This window comes from Oryza glaberrima, chromosome 2, assembly GCF_000147395.1.
Source record: "Oryza glaberrima chromosome 2, OglaRS2, whole genome shotgun sequence".
Lineage (NCBI taxonomy): Eukaryota > Viridiplantae > Streptophyta > Magnoliopsida > Poales > Poaceae > Oryza > Oryza glaberrima.
This window is the reverse complement of record NC_068327.1, coordinates 22224190-22247753: the sequence shown is the minus strand read 5'-3', so window position 1 is coordinate 22247753 and position 23564 is coordinate 22224190. Positions and strand designations below refer to the sequence as shown.

The 23564-nt window shown below is 44.0% G+C and overlaps 3 protein-coding genes across 3 annotated transcripts; 2 read left to right on the top strand and 1 right to left on the bottom strand.

The window, feature by feature from the left end:
- Positions 1-2023: 2023 nt before the first annotated feature.
- On the top strand, positions 2024-5442 carry LOC127762932 (small nuclear ribonucleoprotein SmD1a-like). Its single transcript, XM_052287475.1, has 4 exons — positions 2024-2158; positions 2275-2351; positions 4872-5063; positions 5147-5442. Exons 1-4 carry the CDS (start codon positions 2145-2147, stop codon positions 5206-5208), a joined length of 345 nt encoding a protein of 114 aa, XP_052143435.1. The 5' UTR covers positions 2024-2144; the 3' UTR covers positions 5209-5442.
- A 176-nt stretch (positions 5443-5618) lies between these two features.
- LOC127762931 (ras-related protein Rab-2-B) lies at positions 5619-8450 on the bottom strand. Its single transcript, XM_052287474.1, has 6 exons — positions 8176-8450; positions 7874-8013; positions 7070-7152; positions 6781-6985; positions 6627-6695; positions 5619-6123 (listed from the first exon to the last, which is right to left on the bottom strand). Exons 1-6 carry the CDS (start codon positions 8219-8221, stop codon positions 6034-6036), a joined length of 633 nt encoding a protein of 210 aa, XP_052143434.1. The 5' UTR covers positions 8222-8450; the 3' UTR covers positions 5619-6033.
- Positions 8451-22476: 14026 nt separating this feature from the next.
- On the top strand, positions 22477-23134 carry LOC127761404 (glycine-rich cell wall structural protein-like). The gene is made up of 2 exons (XM_052285691.1): positions 22477-22555; positions 22813-23134. The coding sequence occupies exons 1-2, from the start codon at positions 22477-22479 to the stop codon at positions 23031-23033; spliced, it is 300 nt and encodes a 99-aa protein (XP_052141651.1). The 3' UTR covers positions 23034-23134.
- Positions 23135-23564: the final 430 nt, after the last annotated feature.

The following is a 23564-nucleotide window of genomic DNA, read 5'->3' as shown; positions in this document are numbered from 1 at the left end:
GCGTCCTCCCATCCGGCGCCATCTCCATCGGCGCGTCGTCTGTCCGCTCCAAGAGAAACGAAACCTTCCTCTTCCTCCCGGAATTCTCGCCGCCAGCGTCCACCGCCGGTGCACCACCGGATCGGATCCCGGCGGCGGCCAAGAACCGTCCATCCTTCCTCCCCCCGCCGCAGGGAGCCGCCGCCGGCGGCGACGCGGAAGGAGCCGCGCCCTCGGGGGCCAAGAACCCCGCCGCCTTCGCGAGGAGCGCGCGGACGCCCGCGAGCTCCGACCTGAGCCGCGCCGCCAGCCGCCGCCTCGCCGAGGAAGACATCCCGCCGACGGAGAACACCACGCTCCTCACGCCGAACGCGCCGCGCCCGCGCGCCGTCGTCGGCCTCGACGAGGCGGAGGCGGAGCGCTTCCGTCCCAGGGCAGACGACGGCTCCACCCCCACCCCCACCCCCACCGCCTCCGCCTGCCGGACCATCGTCATCTCCTCCCCTGCGCCGCCCGCCGCCGGCCGGGCGCGATCTGCTACGTCAGCGAGCGCGCGACCACGCGTGGCAGGGGTGGGGGGAGATGTGTGAAGCTTAGCTAAGCAAGGCGCCGCGCGCGCCCACGAGGAGAGCGCGCTGCGGTGGCCATGGATGGCATGCAGCGCGCGCGACGGCGTCGAGCGCAACTGTGAGCGGGGGTGGGAGTTTGGACTTGAGTCGGGGACATGGCATAGAGATTAATTAATTAATGGGGATTTTCCGTAATAAAAAGGGGTACCTTTTTAACCTTTTTTCCAACTTTTTCTGTTGAATGGTTTTTCCTTAAGAAATGGAGTCCGGCTGGGCATCCTTTATGTGTGGGAAAAGAAGATTGTATTTTCTGGTGGGGAAAAATATATTTATATGAGGAAATTAAATGCTATAAATATTTCTTTGGATGTGATGAATATGTGATACCAGTGTGCAGACCGAAGATTTCACGAAATCAATTTAATTTGTCAGATTTGGATATATGTGGGTTATTGTTATTGATTCGTGTGGGTAATCTCTCCACCCAACCCGCACCCGCACCCGCACACTCATTCCCTGCAAGCCAAATACACATCGTATGTTGCTCTACTAGTAGAGCCCTACTTCGTTATTCAAGTCAAGTGTCATGTGCCTTCAATAACAGCTAAGCATGCCAGACTTCCGCTAACAACAGAGCGTCCTCCCAAAAACAAACTTTTGTCATTTACGTACCTTGCTTCGCTCGCCTCCCCATTGCTCTTCTTGTGATGTTCTTTCTCTTATTCGTTGTCCTCACACCTTTCTCCCCCTCGTTCTTAGGTGGCTTTTGCCATTGGATATCCATTTGACGTAACCAAACTATTGTTTTTTCCGATATTCCTATATTGGCACAATCCAATGCCCGACTTTCGAACCTATAGCTACAATATTGTCACTACAGCCTAGACGGTTTCCGTACTTCGCATAGCCACCCATATCTCCAACCTCAAAACCCTAACCCGGTGGACCACCGCTATTACTATACCCATCTTATCTATGAATCAAATAATAGGAGATTTATAGCAAGAGAATCATGGTATATGAATCCAACCACCAAGATTTTGATATGATAGAAGCCCAACCTAATATGTATGAAACATTTATAACAAAAATGAATTGATCTTACTGCTGGTGAAGCATACTCCTACTTGTAACATCATTCCTCCATAGCTCAGCTCATCAAGGATGCCCACACTTGTTATAACTTTCTCAGAGCGATCAAGGGATGGCTCATGGCTCATTATTATTTTCCAGCAAGGGGTACACTGCTTGCTGATCACACAATAGTCAGGAAAATCCTGTACAATAAATACCAGGATACAATACCAATACTCAACCATTACATATATATGTAATTGTGTACTGACACTATCGATAACCGAGGACCAATTACAGAACAGCCCATGAAAAAGCCCATATTGCAATCCGGCCCAGTAAAAGCCCATATCGCGGCCTCTCTCCCAGATCGGGGAGGTTTTATGGCGGCTTCCCCTCTCTCTTCCTCTCTCCGAGGAGAGAAGCCGCTCGAGGAGGCAGCTCCCCCCCAAAAACCCTAGCTCAGGCTTCGGCACCGCCTCTCCCCCCCTCGCCTTCCTCCCCCCACCAGGCGCCTCCAAGATGAAGCTCGTCAGGTAATCCGCGGCTCCCGCGTCGCTCTCCCCTTCCCAGATTTGTTTTTTTTTTCTCCTTTTTTTGTGGTTAACTGGTTCGTTTCCCGTGCGATTTCTCCCGCCGAATTCGGGTGCAGGTTCTTGATGAAGCTGAACAACGAGACGGTAACGATCGAGCTCAAGAACGGCACCACCGTCCATGGCACCATCACTGGTACGATGTCTTGGCGACCTTTTTTTTTTTTGTTGTTGTTCTTTTGGGCGGCGCGTTACTAGGGTTTGCGAGCGGCGTCTGTGTTGTCTATGTGGCGCGGGATTTGATTGATTGGCGCTGTGGTTGCATTTCAATGGCGGATTCGGTAGAAACACTAGGAGGCCTTTGTGCTGAAGCTTTTGTTTTCGTGACGATGCGGAGCAAATCTAGGGTGTTTGACTAGCACGGTTGCATTTTATTATATTGTAGCTCAAAGGGAAAACCTTTGTGGTTCAAATTGATTCAACAGCAGCCTCTCACTCAATCTCATGAAAAAGTGCCATCACTACAACTGAAAAGACCATATGCTTCCAACAGATCATGACCAGCTATGATAGGTATGTCATGTAGTACAGGTAGAACTTCCTTTGACTCCTAAGAATCATCATCCCTTGAAACAGCAGTAAAGAGCTCTAAGTTTCAGCAAGGATTGAAGCAATTGGATTGAACATTTGCTGCCTTCTCCTTTTGGCACCAGCACCATCTTTTCCTTTTGGCATCAGCACCAGACACCAGTTTGGCTTCTTGTGGTCAATGTCTTAGAGAAGGGGTTTATCGTTCTACTCTGCTGACATCCTCGGTGCCAATTTCTCTATGTTCCTAGCAGCATATCTAGTTGGATGACTTGGCAATACACAATAATTATGTAACCCCAAATGTGACCATTTTAAACGTTTTGCTAGCTGGCAGCTGCATCCTAGTTTTCCTGCTAATTAAAGAGATCGCTGACAGAGGATAAGTACTAAGCTTCAAACGAGTGTAGGAATTCATAAGATAACACCATGCTAAAGGAAGTCTGCTATGATTTACTTATTTTATCCAAGCTATGATATGTGTGGAACAATAACTGAATAATGTGGCATCTGCATTTGCCTTCACATATGGTCTCACTGACAGTGGTAGCCTATTCTTGGCCAGCCTGATCAAGTCTACTATTTGCTGGCATCTTGCTTATGTTAGAGTAGTGTTTATCAAAGTCTTACTACTGAAACAATTTATCTTCTTTGATATCAATATTACACGTGCCATGAACATTTTTAGCATCAGCAGCTTATACTTGAGGTTTTCAACTTTTCATCCTTATTGGGCATAACCACCTTATTGTAGTATGCAACAATTGTATGCAGAATCTCTTTTAGAAAACAATCATTTGCTGCAAAGCTTCATCCATGCTTTCCATCAAAACAATTAACCTTTAACAGGTTATCCCTTTTCCATACCCTGCACCAAACAAATCAGAAAAGGGAATTAGAAAGCATGTCATTGAAGTAAAAGATGGCATATACTTGATATTGTTAACCAACATTGAAAATCTGAAACAAATCATACATAAATTTGGATGCAAGAATGGACTGATATATATGCGTATACCATGTTCATAAATTTATATCATTATTTGGCTTCTAGTGTATTATGAAGAGTATTTGATTTGATCTATCATTGTTATGTTACACTAGGTTGCCAATATTTTGACTTCATGATAAGTACATGAACATATGCAATGCTTAAGTTCAATGAACATAGTTTAGCACTTGTGCTGCAGTTATTCAGAGGCCATAGGTAGGTTATGCATTGATTTCTACTGCAGAAGGATTAAGAAGCAGTGCTCTCCCATTTTTCCGTGCTCCAGCGTCAAGGCTTACCTTGAACCTAATGCGCCACTCTTAATCTTAATAACCAAATTTGATCAGGAGAAGTCACTCTAAGGTCACATGTGCATAGGTGGTAATAGTCTGTTGATCTGTTCAAAACATCACTTGTGATACACATGAAACATGCTACAGGTTGAAGCAACAGGTGCATTTAAATTTATCTGCAAAGAAGATTTAATCCAATGCATTTACCAATACAATAGATCATCTCAGCTCTAACATATCTATAGTAGCTATTTCCTTGGATCTTGTAATGCTGCATTCAGATAGTCAGAAATTGACCTAACGAATAATATATACACAATATCGACAGTGAACATTTTGTTGGATCATCAAAGTATATCCCAAACTAATAGTCTGTATGCTGCAATCGGACAGACAGAAATTGATCGACTCTGATCAAATAGGCATAATATCAATACTAATATTCTGATGATTCTAGATTAGCGGAACAGAATAGCCTAGTAAATATATCAGTTAGCACAGAAATCACAAATAATATTAGTCCGGGTCTGGAAACTATCAGAAAAAGTTTTTGGACCCTTCTTTTTCATAAATTAGTCTCTGAACACTGTATCAACAATACAAGCAGAATAGGCAATCTATTCCAGCCCTTCTACTTTCTCTTATCTATCTCAATTTATACTTTTTACAACTCTTTACATTTTCCTCAAACCCACCATAAGTCTTTCATGCACTTGGTATAATTAATTTGCATTGCCTTTTGTTTCAGCAGAGCTATTCTCATGCGGTCATGCCTATAATCACCTCCATAAGTGATTCCATTATACTCCATATGCACATCCTAACTTCCAGGTCTATTTTGTAGGTGTTGATATCAGCATGAACACGCACCTGAAAACTGTGAAACTCACAATGAAAGGGAAAAATCCTGTTACCCTTGATCACCTCAGTGTGAGGGGAAACAACATTCGCTATTACATTCTTCCTGACAGCTTAAACCTGGAGACTTTGTTGGTTGAGGATACACCGAGGGTCAAGGCTAAGAAGCCAACTGCAGGTTTGATAATTGTTTTGTCTCTCTAAGTTGATTTTACTGAGCTGCTGAACTGTTTGTCTGATCAAACCTTAATCCGGAAACAGGGAAGCCTTTGGGGCGTGGGCGCGGCCGTGGTCGTGGGCGCGGTCGTGGCAGGGGACGCTGAGCTTCACTCCAGTTCCCTATCTTGGAAACTTTTGCATCCGTGCAAATGTAATCTCTGCTCTCGTGTTAGCTTGTACGGAGTAGTGTTCTGATTATGGCAAAGACGTTGATGTAAGCACTCGGCACCTCTTTATCGATGTGGATTTTTTCCCGGTTGGTATTTGACCCGATGTTCTTGTTCAAGAATATGCTACGTTACATTGTAATTACTGTGCCATGATGCTCTAGCTTCTCAGTGAGTGGTCGAATCCTTCCCCAACTTCTTACCAATATGCGAAATTTGCATTCCATCTCACAGCATCACGTCTCTACTCTTCAGTTGGTAAAAAGCATTGCCCTATCTCCGGATGATTAGTCGCCACAAAATGCTTATACTGATGTTTGGATGTTCAATGGAGCGAAGCTGATGCATACACAGGATAAAGCCGGCTTAAGTTATACTGATGCAGATTAAACTAATTATGTTCCACAATCGAAAATACCATGGACACTAGCGACTAGTTACAATAGTTACAAACCAGTTTGTTTCTATGGATTATTTGATTGAAGGAATGAATGTAACACACCATTTCATTTAGTTACACATGCAAAAGTACAGAAATCGTGAATGTTTAACTTTACATGACTGCAATGTAGACAAACTACCATGGATGAACATTTTGTGCACTAACACTGAACGTCGGTAGCTGGAAGGAGTAAAAAACACAGTACCAATACCAGCTATTTTTTCCACAAGGCAACATCGAAATATTGAGGGCCATGTTACACATGATCTGACTTTTCAATTTAGGCTGGATACATGACTAGTTGGATACTGCTGCTGCCTTTAGCCGCAGCAGCCACCACCTTGAGAGGATGAGCCAGCTCCACCACCTGAAGCATTTGGTACCGCATAGCCAACTTTGATCCCATAAGACTGCAGCAGTTTTGGAAGATAAGTTAGTAGCTGTGAAATATAATATATCATACTTCCTTAAAATGCGAGAATATTGATAGTGGTTGCTGAACTGGAAAAGAAAAATCATGTGATAAGAGGGGAGCCAGCTGGCACATTGACACTCCAACCAACCTCTCTATCAGAATAGTTTCATGTATATGTTATTACTTGTCAATAGTCTAGAATACAACACCACAGCTTTCTATTCAATAATCAATACTAACTGGAGAACTTAACAATAAAACTTGTAATCAAATAGAAGAGGTGTGTTGAATTCACAGATTGTATCATCCTATACATGTAGTTCAGAAAAAATGTCAACTTGTTCTTTTGGGGGTTCAAAACATAGCATGACCGATGTATGGTGCCATTGCAACTTACGAACAAGATTGAATTCAATTACATTCCACTAATTATCTTTGATTAGCACAAACTGAACTGAGAGTTTAAAAGGGAAAAGGGGCAAGCAATAAAAAGCTCACCTCATTAGATACATCAAAGACACCATCTTGGATTTTCTTGTAAATTGTTCCAGCAGTCTTGATGAATGCCTACATCACAAGAAGACACACGATAAGTTTTCAAGAGAAATGAACCCTGCAACCAAACTCAAATGTACCAGGGACAAACAATCACCTCCTCAACATTTTGTGCAGTTTTTGCAGATGCCTCCATAAATACTAGGCCATGCTCCTTGGCAAATTGTTCACCTTCCTCATAGCTGACAGCACGTCTATGAGACAGATCACATTTGTTACCAATAAGCATTACTGTCATGTTGGCATTTGCATGCTGTCTTGCATCTTCTAGCCAGCTAGCAAGATGATTAAAAGTCTCTCTCCTGAAGTTTAAGTTAGCCAACTGTGAGCAATATCCATATTAAGAAAGTTAAGATCATAAGCAATATATTGCATTTAACATGCACCTGGTGATATCATACACCAAAAGGGCACCAGCAGCACCCCTGTAGTATGATCTAGTTATAGATCTGAACGATTCTTGACCAGCCTGCATTATTGCGAGAGAATAGTATGAGATGGGTGTGTGTCATGACAACAAACTCAAGAAAGACATTTAGCTGTACAGGCAGACCCAAAACATAAATGCTTCACCGTATGGCATTTTAATTAAGAATTCTTTACTGCCTAACCCTGTTATGTAAATAAAAAAAAGGCTAATATGGGCATGATATGATGAACAAAACCACTCACAAGGATGAACTGATACCCATGGTTTTAGGAACTCAGCAGAGATGTGAGACCTTTTCTTTTTCTTAAATATCAGTGTCACTCATATGAAGTTCAACTGTTAAAAGTCAGGTCAACAATACCTCTGTGAGCATTTCGATTTACCTCATAAGTATGATAGAGTATATTTGTGTAAAACAATTCCTAGCATATTATAATTTTGTGAGATTCCACAAATATTTACACATTTTTGGTACATTAGCAAAGGATAACGCATTTCGCTACACGAAAGCCACCACAATAGAAACTACCCAAAAGCTACGCGATAGCAAAATCATCACCACATCATCAACTGCACAGAATAGTTTGGCAACATGAACATAAACAAAGGATAGGCATCGCTGAGGCAATTACCAAAAAAAATCGAATACGTTTCTTGACACCGAATACATGTGTCGATTCGGTTAACCCTACATCACAAGCGTACTACGCAAGCTACAAGGAGGGGGAGAACCGGAGAAGGGAAGGGGAAGAGTACGGACCGTGTCCCAAATCTGGAGCTTGATGGGCTTGTTGTCGATGGTGATCATGCGGGCGCCGAACTCGACGCCGATGGTGAGGTCGTGCACGGGCTGGAACCTCTTGTCCGTGAACTGCAGCAGCAGGCACGACTTCCCCACGCCTGCAGGGTGACGCAAAGCAAAAAAACCAAAACCCGATCAGACCCAGACGAGACCAAATCAATCTAAACCACACCAGATGCTCCGCGGCGGGGCAGATCTCCCCGGCACCGGCGGCGGCGCGGCCGGATCCAATCCAAGGAAAGAGGGGAGGGAGCGCGCACCTGTGTCGCCGATGATGATGTACTTGAAGAGGTACGCGTACGACATCCTCGATCCCTACTGCGTGAGGGTGCGGGGTGCGGCCGCGGCGGCGGAAGATTCTCCCTCGGGGGGCGGCGCTGGATCGGAGGAGAAAAGCGGCGGCGGCGGATTGATCGCGAACGATCCGGCGAGGGGAGTTGGGGGAAGGGAGAGGATGACGAGGAGAGAGGAGAGAGGAGAGAAGAAGGGGAATTTTGTTAGCGTGAAGGGGGAAACGGAAACGTAACTGACGCGGACAGCTAATTGGCGTTGGCTGGCGTCCGCGTCTCCGCACTTGGCTTCGTGGGAGGAGCATCCAAGATCCAACGGTGCGGTGCGTGCTGCACTGCACGTCAGTCGTCAGGGCCTTCTCGGCGAAGGAATAGGATGGGAGGATCCGGACGTTTGTGACTTGAACTGGACTGTGGGCGTCACGGTGTGTTGTACTTCGTTGTGTGGGTTTGAGGTTCCTCTTTTGTGTGCATCACTTCATCTCGGTTATACGTTTCGAATATGGGGGAAATGTTTGGGCGTGTAGGTGATGAGGAAGCATATCGGATGGAATTCTGCTGCGGCAAACAGAACAGTTGACGAGGTTTCAACTTTGGGGTAGCATCACCACACCGACGGATCAGCCTCCTCTACCTTCAAAGGAGGTACGTGCCTTTGTCACCGACATATGGGCCCGATGAATCATGAACCCACTTATCACTGACAAAGATATGGTGCCTTTGAAGGCTAATGATCTTAATCCCACATCAACCAGGCGACCATGTTGTTTCTTCACAATTTGCAGGAACTTTACCAAGCCTTGTCAAAAGAGAAAGAGAGAGAAAGAGAAACAGAGAAAAACCTTCTTACTAAACTTACTTCAGTTTGGTAACGTCTCGGATGGGACTTTCTCCGTGGGGGTCTCTTCCAGGGTCTCTCCCGAATCTCCCCAACAGTAGCACTCTTTCTTCTCCGACCCCTTTTCCTTCTTCTCTCCGATGGTTCGTTGCCGATAGAGGGTGGAAGAGTGGTCAGACGTCTTAGTGTTAGTAGTAGTTGTTTTAGTCGGGTCTTACCATTTGTTTGGACTTTTTCAGTTGCTTTTGCTTTTGTTCTTGTGGTTCTTGAGTCTTGTTGGTTAGGGTGCCTCAAGATCTGCACGAGGAGAGGTTACGCCTGGTCTACACCGACATATCCGGAGAGCTCGTTCCAAGGGTGGAGGCCTTCTTCATCTCCGACGGAAGTTCTTCGTGAGGTGGTTGATGGTGTCGAGTCAAGCCGAGTTGACCCCAACCTTCTATATATGGAGGCCTCTTTTGGGTATGGTCCTCGGTTTTTTTTATGCAGATTCCTATGTTTCTTCACCATATTTCGCTGGTGCTATGGATCTAAGCTTGATTTTTGGAACTATTTCTGTTGAATCTTTGTTTGGACTTCGGTGGAAATCTTCTGTTGTGTGGTTGAGATTTCGATTTGTATACCATCGCTTGAACCTCCATATGTGTGAGGCCCCTTTTTGGATTATGTGGTGAATCAATCATCTGCATCACCTTGTTTTGTTTCAAGTTCTACTGGAATCAAGCTTGAAGTTGATTCTGCAAGCAGTTCAAGAAGGACCTGATTGCGTTTTTCATTTCTTTCTAAGTCCTTCTTTGCAAACTATAGTTGGAAAGTGTAATCTGCCCATTGTTAAGAGGCTTCTTTGCAAAACAGATTGTTAAGTGTAATCTGTGTTCGATGTACTATAACCATTCATGTAATCTAACTTAGCTAAACCAAAAAAGGCATGAGTTCTTAAAAAAAAATGTCCTGGACACCTGGTCCACCCCGTCCTGTGGCCTAGGCTATCCAACTTCTGGGATGCACACCGAACCCATCGGGATGTCACCATACCAGGCCAAAATCTGCATTGCGGATCTCGTCTTGATCTTGCAAATGCACATCACAACTCTTTCAATAAAGCCATCGGTTTTCCTCTTTGGATTCATTCTGAGAACTAGAGGGATGAGGGCGGTGATTTGTTCTACTCGGAGTAGTTCCTTTTCTAGTTAGCTACTGTCACCTACACCCTCGTTCAAAAAATCAACCGTAGCTATAAATCTTGACATGTATTTTTAAGTTGAACCTCACATGAATGGTGAGAGGGCGATGACTTTGGGACACAAAAAAGGTGGAATATGGGCTACGACGTCCTGGCGTTGCATGATCTCCTCCTTTACCAAGGATGGCCACCTCCTCCCCCGTCTCCCTCTTTGCTTCTTGCCCCTCCTTTTCGCTAGCTTTGGAGTTTAAGATTGCTAGATACGACAGCTTCGAGCTTGAGGCTACGACTAGACGTGGTGATTAAGAGGAGGGGCGGATGCCAATGTTGATTGTCTGGCGACATCAACAAGTGGCTGTGCATAACTAGGGAGAAAGATGGTAGAGCTTGGTTGGTGGTGACCAACACAACTTTGACAAGCATGGTGACACTTCCCTTGGCCTCCTATCTAAGCAAAATTACGATGACAAAGTCAAGCACCGATGCATTGTGGCGGCGATGAGCATTGTGCCTTTTGTTTTTAAATATATAACGCCATTGACATTTTGACATAATATTTCGCTCTTATTTGTATTAAAAATTCAATGCAAATATGAAAAATATAAGTCACACTTAAGGTAGCTTTGATATTTTTTAGATTAACGGATAGCAATCCGGCCTCTATATCCACGGGTGGATATACATAGCTAAAATTTATATATAGGAATATTTATACTCCATGCCTCGTACCCGAGGGACACCAAAATACATGAAAGAAAAACTAGACGACAAAACTTCAAATGTTCTAAGACGTCCTTGCTAACGATCCGACACATCGTTCAATTAGAAACTTTGATGTTAGGATCGTTGTACCAAATATCAATATGGTTATTGACAAGACTTGTCACGTTGAAAGCAGCACTGACGTAATCTTTAAAAACAACACAAACTCTCTTAACCTCCTCAACACATTCCATAGAACAAAGCCTGAAGTGGTTCATCCATGCCGATACACACTACCCTGAAGCATTCTTCAATTACACCGGAAAAATCCTATCAACCGACACTCACCATCCCACAGGGAACTACCCACCATAGACGACCAAGCATGAGAGGAGGGGAGGGGGGAAGGAGGGGGAAGGTGAGGATCTAGTCCGACCCTGTTGTCATCACCGCAAGCCTCCATCCTGCCTTTGAACAACTGTCGTGCGAATGCCATATGCATCTACATGAGGGCATCCATGTTTGCCTACCACTGCCGTTGCGCCCAACACCAACGTGCCTAGTAGGGCCGCCGCTATATCTGGACAAGGGAGGCTAGAACCAGTTGTCCCCGTCGTCACTGGCAACGGCCTCGAGTCTACTGATGTCGTCACATCCATAATGTCGCCTTCATTGTTCTATAGCCTAATGAATGGGGAGCTTCACTACTACAGAAACACACTTTTGTGCCAATTGGAAAACCCTCATATATGTCGGATTTCCCAGCTGATACCACTCAGATGGCACCGATGTGGAGAATCAAAGGTCCTAGTTTAGAAACCGGCACCTTTAAGATTCTAGGAACGAAAAAATGTTGGCTCGATGCATCGGCTACTTCGAGCAAAGAACATGCACACAAATTGAATAAAAAAATCACAAATCCAACAACAATGAACCAAAATCATCCCAGAAAATTGCACACATAACATTCATCCCAAAAACTAAATCACAAATCAATACATGGAAGCTTCCATCGCCTTATCTCACCAGAGACCAGGGCCATCACCGCCCATCAAAGGCCAAGGCCATTGTCCGTCGCCACTGACGCTGTTCAGAAGAGGCAAAGGATACAGTTGCTGCTCACCACCACTGCTCAAATCCAGAAGACCATAGTTAAATCTGGGGGATGGTGGAAGATATCAGGGAGGGGGATGGGGAAGGAAAGGAGGGGTTACGTACATGTTAGTCATGTGGACCGCCTCCGCCGTTGCTCATGGAGAGGTGGGGATGAGGGGAGAATGCTGTCATTGCTGCCGAGGAGAGGTGTCGCCACTCGCCGTGGTTGACGTCGAGCACCAGGGAGGACTAGATCCAGCGGTCCCTAAACTCGAACCTGCCGAATGTGGCATCAGTGCCACCGCCATCACCGTTGCCGACGAATCTAACTGTGGAGCCTGACGCCATGGCCAATGGTGGCGGGAGGACGAGGACCTGACGGAGCCGTGATCGCTGCCATCGTAATGACGTTGAGGAGAGATGGGCCACCATCGTCGTGTTACTTGTCAGCTCTTTGGGAAAGTGGATCGAGAGAGAGAGAGAGAGAGAGAGAGAGAGAGAGAGGATTAGGCCGAGGACTCCCACGACCGCCTCTGTCGTCCTCCGCGTCGCCCCGCTGCTAGCCATGATGATGACCGGCCCCACAACCGCAGCGATGGGTTCGCAGGAGGAGGGAGACGAGACGAGAAAACAAGAGGGAGAGAGCGAAGGTGTCAGTGAGAGTCTATAAGGACAACTCGCAGGAGGAGGGAGACGAGACGAGAGGAGAAAACGAGAGGGAGAGAGCGAAGGTGTTGGTGACAGTGTATAAGTACGACTTGCGAGTGTGGGGCTAAAAAGAATCTCCCACCCCACCGGCTTAGCTCGATTTTTATGGGTGCTGGTTTTTCTTTAGTACCGACACATAGTTGCTCAAAGGTGTCGTTCTATATTTTTTTCATCCCGTGGAGGTGGAAAACAGTCAGTAGGTGCTAGTTTTAAGTGAATCAACACCTATGAGCCGGTCCATATTAGGTTTTGTTTTTTTGTAGTAGTAGTGCTTCCAGATCTAGGCAAAAGGAGGAGAAAAAACCAGGGAAAAACCCTAGAAACTAGCACAAGCCGCTGTCGTCCTAGACCTCTCAAGGACAAAGCCCTCGGTGCCCAGGCCCATATGAGGACAAGTATGCCGCACTGCCCGTGTTTCACGCCGTCGCTACAACAGATGGCCATCCATAGTGGTGGCACTAGGTTTCTCCGGGCTTTGCCAGGTATCCGCATCGTTGTTCTCAACATCGCCAGTGACCTCACCACTACATGCAGCAAGCTTGTCACACCAACCGCAACCTGACTCTGCCTCATTGTCCACACCCTGAGCCAACGCCCAGACTGCTACATCACCGTTGTCCGTAGCCCCACCACACCTACATCCATCATCTTCACTGAGAAAACACCGGATCCGATCGCGTAGCGTGCGGATCCGGGTGGCACCATGGCCTCCCCCCATCGCGGCTGAGTTGACTGACCTAGAACACACGGAAGAGAAAGCTCCGCATTAAGGAAGAAAGGAACCTCACACCGAAAAGGCGGGAACAAAAAGAGCCCCGCTATAATCGTCCTTGTGGCCGCCCGAACCAGCGAGCCACTCAAGCAGCGGGGAAGCAGGATTACTGACCAAATTAACAAACTTATTTGATTAAAAAAATTAACAGACTTATCTGCGTTTTCTTTTAAAAAACTTTTTTTTCTTAACAAAAGGAGGGTTGTCATTTAGTACCAAATTATCGGTTTGCCAAGCTGTTAGTACATGGTACTCCCCCGATTTATGTTATAAGTCATTTTGATATTTTTCTACTTAAACTTTATTGTGTTTGACTAAATTTATAGAAAAATTAGAAACATTTGAAACAATAAATTAGTTTTATTAAATCTAGTACTAAATATATTTTGATAATAAGTTTATTTTGTGTTAAAAAGCTACTATGTTTTTTATAAACTTGGTGAAAAAAAAGTAAAAAACAACTTATAATATGATGAAATGGTGGTAGTAGCATTTTTTTAACGGTCACAGATGATCTGTTTTCCCTAATGAGCAAATGCATGTAATTCGCACAGATCGCCCATGTGTGTGTACCGTCCTCCCGAAACCACATCATATGCTTTGCACATGCGGGGCATATGCACCGCGCATGACCTGTTCAACCAATCGCGTCTTGTCGCATGCATGCGCAAAGCCGCAAATGCGTCGTTGATAGATTGATCTAATCAGTCTACGACTCTACGTGCACGTTAATTTCTGCGTACGTGACAAAAACCGCGCCATAATCGAATCAGAGCCGGATCCTCCTCGGTTAATTTACGGCCGCCTCACGGAACAGTTTTGTACCACACGGGAAATTCTCACCGCTCGACACCTGGATAAATAGGGGCGCGCTTGCGTTTCGATCGCCGGGCCTGGTGGCGCAGGCTTGTAACCTCGGCTTTGATTTGAGGGGTAAAATGAGTTGGCAAAGTTGTTGTTTTGGGCTGTTCTCTCTTGTTGGGCTGAAGGGAATGAGAAAAATTAACAGACTGCAAGGATCCTAGGCTCCCTTGACAGTGTTACGAGGTACCTGCGCTCTAAGTTTTAGGGCCCCATGGGCTCATACGAGCGAAACGAGCTTCTCCCATTACCGTGGGAAGATGGTCTCTTTGCTTGCCGCCGCAACAAGCAAGCAGGTCGCCCTTCGCATTGCATAAATGTTAGAGCAAAGTGAACAACCTCACCCACGAGATTTTGAGCGCTCATCCTCCTTACCAACTCCTTTTTTTCGCATTTAGGAAAGTAACAATAACACCTCTCTTTTTTTTAGGGGGGTGGGGGTGGGGGTGGAATTCAAGAACATATCAAAAGTTCTGGCAATCTCTTCTCTACTATTATAAAAAATTAAGATGTTTTTACCAGATTTTTAGTACGTCATCCGTGTATGAGTCGGTTTTTTAATTTGTTTGTTTTTGGAAATATAGATCTATATTTAAGTCAGATTTTAAGTTTGTTCGCTTTTGGAAATACATAAGGAATCGTATATTAAATCTCTTAAAAAAATTCGCATGCTAACTTGATATGATTTTTCTAGAAAATTATATATCCAAGTAAATTTCACATTGAACAATAATAAGGTTAAAATAGTTTTCACCCGTTGCAACGTACGGGTATTTTTTCTAGTTAAAAAAAAATTCAATTGACTCCCTCAACAATCACGATTGTCTGAAACAAACTCCTACAATAATCCAATAAGGCAATAACACTTATCTTTCTTGGCAAGAAAAAAAAAGATAAGTCCAATTGACCCCCCTTAGTTGTGTGTGTCTAAATTCTAAAACACATCCCCTTAACTTTGAAACCAAGTATGAGTATCCAACACCCCTTTTTGAACCCGTCTAATTTACCACATAGTAGAAACCAAGGTGCATGGTTCATAGCTTCATGACACCTACAAGAAAATTTAGCGATAAAATAAAACATGCCAGCTTGCATGGTTGCCACCTCCCTTTTTTCGCTCATGTACTACCCATGAGCCTCTTCCTGACGGGCTCCATCTCTCATGCTGTTGACCTCCCGATCTCAAAGGGAAGAGCGGTGGCAATGACGGCGGCAGTCTTCACAATGTCAACTTGTCACAAATCAAGTTGTTAGAAGAAGATAGCATGCACGGTTGAGGATAGTTGGAGACGCTCATCCAACCCCCACCGGCTCATGGGGAGTCATAGGGAAGGCGGATCTCCACTTCATGAGCTCCTCTCCACCTTCACCCTGCAAACACCCTGAGTTCCACCACTACCACGGCTTTGCTCCTTCCCGAGTGTGAGGATTACTGTTGTCTAATCGATACCAATTGCGCCACCCTCCGCTACATGTATTCAAGGGAGGTCGCCTCCGCTGTCGACCGAAGGAAACCCCAAGCTCGAGGTGGAAGGGGACCTCGTGGACGAGGTGCGATATACAACGATAGTGTCCATGACGAGTGGTTCCCGCAATTTCTTTTTGATATTAATTAAGATGGCACATGAGCATCATGCAGGTGAATAGCACTCTGATTCCGAAATTCAAGAAATCACAAAAGAAGAAAGGTAGTAATAACTCGACAATCAAACAAAAAGGAAAAAAAAAACTAGTTTTGCACGGTCGAATCTTCAGGGCCGCAGCATGTCTGGGCTGGGCTGCTCATGCAATCACGCTAGACGTACGCACGAGAGCGTGCATTCCGTCGGCCCATGGCGGTGACACTTGAACGCGTCACGGTTACTTGAACGGTCACCTACAACTACTACCACCTCAGTGCTGTCAGCTCGATCGAGCAAGTTCACATCTTACATTTTCTTTTCGATCGAGACGGCGTGCCTGCGCAAACGGAATTTGAACATATGTACGTCAGGTTTTTCATGAAAAAAAGGTACGACCCGTACGTACCAAAAGTTTGATGTGGCTAGCTAGATTAAATTCCGCGTTGTTTTTGGTTGGGTTATATTATATATCCTTCATGGTAGAACGAGTATATCCAGCGCTGGAGCATTGTGTAAAGGTGCCATTATCATATAATCGTCTATGGATATATAGTCGATCGAGTCCTTATCTTGATTTGTCCGGTATGACATCCTAAGCATGATACTTTTAGATTTGACAACAAATGCCAGAGCAAGTATTCTCAGCCCTATGTTAAAAAATGTTCTTCCGTAATTATATTGTTTCTTTAACATCATATCGGTAATTAGCTCCACTTAATTACTAACCTAAAGGCTTCTCATCCTACTACAAAATGAATTTTCGTCTGCGATCCAAAGGGGGTTTTCACATGCGGAAGAGCCAACCGCACGTGCAAGAAGGTCTGGAAAAATCGCTACTCACCCGCACGCAAAAATAAAAACCCGAAAAAAATAAATCCAAAAAAGTCGAGACCCTAACCCTAAAGCCGCCGCCGGCGTCCTCCTCATCGTTGCTGTCACCGGGTCCGCCCGCTCCCGTGGTCGCCGCTCTCCATCGTCGTCGTCGGATCTGCCGCCGCTACACCTCCTCCCCACTGCCCAACGGTCACCGAGCCCGCCTGCCGCAGCCACCGTTGCCGGATCCGTGCGAATCTGGGTGGGGGACGGCCGCCGCCGCCGCCACGCCTCCTCCCCATCGTCCGCCGGCTGCCGAGCCCACTTGCCACAGCCAATGTCGTGCGCCCACCGCCGTGCCGCCTCCCGCTCGCTCCCGAGCCTGCCGCCACGTCGCCAGTCATCGTGCCACCTCCCGCCCGCCCCCAGCCGCCGCCTCATCGGCGGCGCCGCTGAGCCAGCCACCTCTTGAGCGGAGAGGAGAGGAGAGGAGAAGAGAAAGAGATAGAGAGGAGAGGAGATGAGAGGAGAGGAGGGAGAGAGAGAGAGAGAGAGAGAATAAAGGAGGAGGAAGGTGAAAAATTTGAAGTGAGCGAGGGAAAAGAAAGAGGGGTATTTTTGTGTGCGGTCCATTTAAGAGGCCGACACAATGAAAATCAAACTAAAAAATAATTTGAAGATATGAAAACTTTGAATCAAATTTTATGGTACTAAATGAGCTTATGTGAAAGAGTTGTCAAAAACAAAGTTGTAGAACTCATTGAGATCTGCCAATTTTCTTTTGGTCATTTCTCCATCCGAGTTTGATTGAACTACATAAAACTTGAATTTTAAAATATAAGAAATTCAAATAATTTTCTGGGTAGTAAATGATTTCAAATGGAAAAATTGTCAACAACAAAGTTGTATAACATTTACGGATCAAGATCTTCAACTTTTGTTTTGGTCATTTTTCTATATGACTTTGTTTGAATAGTTTGAATTTGAATTTCAAAATATGACAACTTCAACCAATATTTTCAAATACTAAATGATTTCAACTGAAAAAGTCATCAACAATAAAATTGTATAACCCATCAAGATCTATAACTTTTATTTTGGTTATTTTTTTATCCGATAAAATGATAGTAATATTGTTCAGGAATTTGACATATCTCTAATAGGGTTTCATAAACTATAAGAGAGATATGTAAATTTTGTGTACAATTTTACTATCACTTTGTCGGATGAATAAATAACTAAAATAAAAATTGTATATCTTGATGAGTTCTACAACTTTTATGTTTACGATTTTTTTAGCTGAAATTATTTACTGCTTCAAAATATTTTTTTTTGAGAAACACAGTACAAACGCAGGCGCTCACAACGTGCGCACACTCACCGCTATGAACGCGTACACGCACACCCTTGTCATTTTCTGAAATTCAAATTTTTAGTTGATAAAACAAAGTCACAAGAAAAGATGGCCAAAATAATAGTAGTAAGAACACAATAACATAATAGAGCATAATTTTAGAAATATTTATAAAAAGAATCATCCATGGAGTTTGAGTGAGGTAAACTTGTTGCAGATTTTTAAATTTTATTTTCGCATACGGCTCTTTAAGATGCCCGTATGTATGGGAAAAATCGATTTTTTCATACGGGCGTCTTAAGGAGCCGTATGCGAAAATGCCGCTCAATTTTCCCAGATGCAGTAAGTTATGGTCCGTTTACAAAAATCATGGGGTCTCGTACATAAAAATCGTTTATGTAGTAGTGTCAATGACCAACTAAGCAAAAGTTTGAACATAGATGGATGGACACATCGCGCGTTGTAACATTCAGGTGGATATCAAATCAGACATAATTAACACCAACAAGGCTAACACCAAACCACAATCAATCGAGTAGTTTGCAGCAAAGTCAATCATATCATTCCTATCTCAGTAACATTACTCAAAAGAAGATTATCGTAAGTCTGGAGTCAAGAACTCAAGAATCATTTACAGCAAAGCTCTACATTTCGGCCTTCTTATTTTGACTTTAGACACTTGGGTTTATCTCGCTCGCTCTTACACCCTTTACTCCAGTAAATTAATTAGGAACATGTATGTATGTCTTGATAGGGTTGGGAAAAACTTTCTATCTCGTCTACTCATATTTGACTCTTTTCAAATGGGTGCATGCAACGATTAAACCTTGTCAAAATCCATCTACAATTCGATTTACCGAGTGAGCTAGAATATAACATATTTAGTACGTTTGTATACTAGCTACCGGACTTTGCTAAATCCGACCAAATCTAGCTACACAGTCAATTAACATGATGTCAGGATTCTCCACTCGCAACATAGTATAGAATATAGCTAGATTGATCGAGAGTTGAGTGTCTCAACGAGCTAGGGCTGATATATCGTCATCAACTACTCGATCGACCTCGAGTCCACGATCAGCAGCTTCTTCATTCTGCCTATAAATACGCTTGGTTTGCGTCCAAGTTTCTCATCAGTCATCAGTTATCAGAGATCAAACAAAATACCTAGCACTAGCATATATACATGGCGCGCAAGGCTCTCATCGTGTTCACCCTTCTCCTCGTTGCTGCTTTCTGCTTCGTCGTCTCAGCCCAAGATCCTCGTGAGCGCACACACTATAGCTAGTTACATATCTATGTTTACTTTTGCGTAGAAAAGTAGATTAAATTAAGATCAAATGCATGTACACTTCAACTCTTCAAGCAAATACATCTGCACAAGTGCACATATATATACTTGAAGAACATATATAGCATTTACACATTGGATACGCTCATTTATATGTTTATATGTTTATATATAGAAGTATAGTTAATAATTAGTTTTCACTTTTTCACGTATGTTTGCATCAATCGATGTTCCATGTATATGTATGTGATGTACGCCCATCCATCCGTGCATGCAGAGGCCAACAAGCAGGGAGGCGGCGGTGGCGGTGGCGGTGGCGGTGGCGGTGGAGGAGGAGGAGGAGGCGGCGGCGGCGGCGGCGGCGGCGGCGGAGGAGGAGGAGGAGGAGGAGGAGGCGGCGGTGGAGGAGGAGGAGGTGGTGGCGGTGGCGGTGGCGGCTACTACCCACCTTGGAACGGTGGTTACTACCCACCAGGCCCAGGCCATCACCACAACCCGCACTGGCACGGCTGTCGTTGGGGGTGCTGCCACCGCGGCTACAGGGGAGATTGCCACCGCTGCTGCTAAGGCGGCGCCGGAGCTAGCTATTGCTAGCTCCACCAATCCGCAACGATCATGAAGCCGAATTGATCTATTAGTGGCAACTACTATCTACCATAAGTGTATGTTCTATCAATAAATGAATAAATATACGTAATTGGAGAAAAAACACGGTTACTAATAAGTCCACTGACTGTGTGTACTTTTGCAAGGCTATCACGTACAGTATCTTGGTATCCACTTTTCTTCTCCAAATCTATGGGTTCTAAATAACATTCATCGTAAATTAAAATTCTAAACCATATATTACAACTGGGCATAAATGATGAAGAAAATACAATTATAGAAATAACAACATAAAACTACGAATAACTTTCGCCGAAACGATAATTCAATATAGTGCTAAAGTCCTCATTTTTTTTTCATTTAGCTCTAAATAATTCAGTACGATGGAAAATTACAATTTCCAACAATTTTTATTGGATCAAATAGTAAAACTATTACTGTAAATGGAAAAACAATTGAAAATTGGCTAGAAATTTTTGTAAAAAACTTATTTTAGCCCATAAGATGAAAATCATATCACTAATTCTGAACATATACTCCTTTCTTTGACAGTTATTAAAATTTTCCAATTCACCAAACAACGTTAAGGATGGTGGCTAGATGTATCCCACAATGTGACTCGTCCATAGATAACGGCGATTGGCAACGAAGAAAACTAGAACAATGAGAACGCTGCGGACAACCACTTCTGGAGAACTGATATTTCGTCATAGTACCCAAAATCATAAATATTTTGGCTAGATTAATAACCGGTACTAAAGCACTCCAAGTTGCTGGAAACATTTTTAGTCTCGGTATATTTTTAGTACTGGTTGGTAACACTAACCGAGACTAATGCTGTAGGATCTTTAGTCCCGGTTGGTAATACCTATCGGACTAAAAATTTATTTTTAATACCGGTTGATAGCACCAACCCAGACGACTAAAGATATTTTTAGTAGCGGTTGGTGTTTCCAACTGGTACTAAAAATGCCTCCAAGGTTAGTTTAAAAAGAAAGCATCTCTATCGAAGTTATATTTGTGTATTAGGTGAGATGATAACGTGAGTGATGGCCGAGGTGAGAGATCTTGAGTTTGAATGCCACATCCCACACATTTTTTTTTTTGATTTGGGATGTATCTTTAGTACCGTTTATTTTAACCGGTACTAAAAATCTGACTTGGTATGTATCTTTGGTACCATTTATTTTAACCGGTCCCAATTTGCTTGTTATGGTTGCTACAACCGGTATTAAAGATCGTTTCTTCACTAGTGAACGATGTGGTCACAACAGAAAGAGAAACGGTAATAGCGAGCTCTAGTGGTGAACATAGCCTGGTGAGTGCGTCAAAACACATTGTCGGAATGCGCTACGGTTGGCAATGAAAAACACCAAAACTACAGCAACACTAGTGTCAACGATGTGGTCCTGGCAGAGAAATGGCAAACTCTGGCGGTGAACACGTCCCGGCAGAGAAACGGCAAACTCTGGTGGTGAACACGGTTATTAGTCCCGACATTTATGTGAGTTTGTAATATATTACGCAAAGAATGAAAGGTGTTTATGGTATATATAAGTTTTATGACTGTCAACATGGACTAGTGGACGTGGTCGTGAGGTAGCGAACGGCACCACCAGTACGTCATCGAGATCCAATGAGGTTTGCGTCATTTGCGTCGCCTTCTTCCACATTAATTCCCCCACCCCGACCTCTTCCATGTCGGCCCACCTGATCACCCTCCTCCACAGCCGCTCTGCGCGCTACCATCGCCGATCATCTGCGCCGCCAGCACCCGTGCGCTGCGTGGAGCGCTCGTGCAGGTGCGAGACAGGATAGACCGGGGAAGGAACGAAGGGCAAAATAGATATTTCATACCGTCTTTAATTTTACGAATCTGTCTCGTACGTCTGGAGACTGAGCAAAGAATTATTTACTGCAAGCTCTACATTTCGGCCGCCTTGTTTTGACATTAGACACTTGGGTTTATCTTTCTTACATCCCTTTTTCCTTTAAATTAACTAGCTAGGAACATGTATGCATGTCTACGTAGGGCTGGCAAAAACATTCTATCTCGTCTACTCGATCATATTTGACTTTTTCAAATGGGTGCATGGCACAATATATTAAACCTTGTCAAAATCCATATACAATTGGATTTTCGTCTGTACTAGCTACTGGACTTTGTTAAATCCGACCAAATCTAGCTACACAGTCAATTAACATGATGGCAGGAATGCATACTATATATGTTGCAGATGTTTGCTAGATCGATCGAGAGTTGAGAGTGTCAACGAGCTAGGGCTGATATATCGTAATCAACTACTCAATTGACCTCGAGTCCACGATCAGCAGCCTTCATTCTGCCTATAAATACGCTTGGTTTGCGTGCAAGTTTCTCATCAGTAATCAGTTATTAGATCAAACAAAAAAAAAATCTAGCATAGATGGCGCGTAAGGCTCTCATCGTGTTCACCCTTCTCCTCGTTGCTGCTTTCTGCTTCGTCGCCTCGGCCCAAGATCGTCGTGAGCGCACACACTATAGCTAGCTACATATCTATGTTTACCTTTGCGTAGAAAAATAAATTAAATTAAGATCAAATGCATGTACACCTCAACTCTTCGAGCAAACATCTGCACATATATAGCTTTTATATATTGCATACGCTCGTTTTTTTATATGTTCAGTTAGTTTTCACGCTCTTCATGTATGATTAATTTGCATCGATCGATGTTTCATAAGTATACGTATGTGATGTACGCCCATCCATCCATGCATGCAGAGGCCAACAAGCAGGGTGGCGGCGGAGGCGGAGGCGGAGGCGGAGGCGGCGGCAGTGGAGGAGGAGGAGGAGGAGGAGGCGGCGGCGGCGGCTACTACCCTCCTTCGAACGGCGGCTACTATCCCCCAGGCCCAGGCCACTACCCGTACTGGCCCAACCACGGCTGCCGTTGGGGGTGCTGCCACCGCGGCTACTGGGGAGATTGCCACCGCTGCTGCTAAGGATCATGAGGCTGAATAATCGATCTATCAGTGGCAACTACTATCTACAATAAGTGTATGTTCTGTCAATAAATGAATAAATATACAATACGTACTTGGAAAGAAAACACAGATACTACGTACACGTACTGGTGGTAACTGTGTGCACTCTTGCAAGGCTACTTACGTATCGTATCTTGGTATCTACTTTTCCTCTCCAATCTCTTCACTCACTTATATATTTAACTAGTGTAATGCCCTTGCATTGCAATGGGTTCTAAATAACATTCATTGACATAAATTAAAATTCTAAATCATATACTACAACTGGGCATAAATGATGAACATAATATAATTATAGAAATAACAACATGAAACTACAAATAACTTTGGCCTAAACGATAATTCAATATAGTGCTAAAGGCCCATTTTTTTTAGTTTAGCTATAAATAATTCAATACGAAGGAAAATTATAGTTTCCAACAATTTTTATTGGATCAAATAGTAAAACTAATACTGTAAATGGAAAAAACAACTGAAAATTAGATAGAA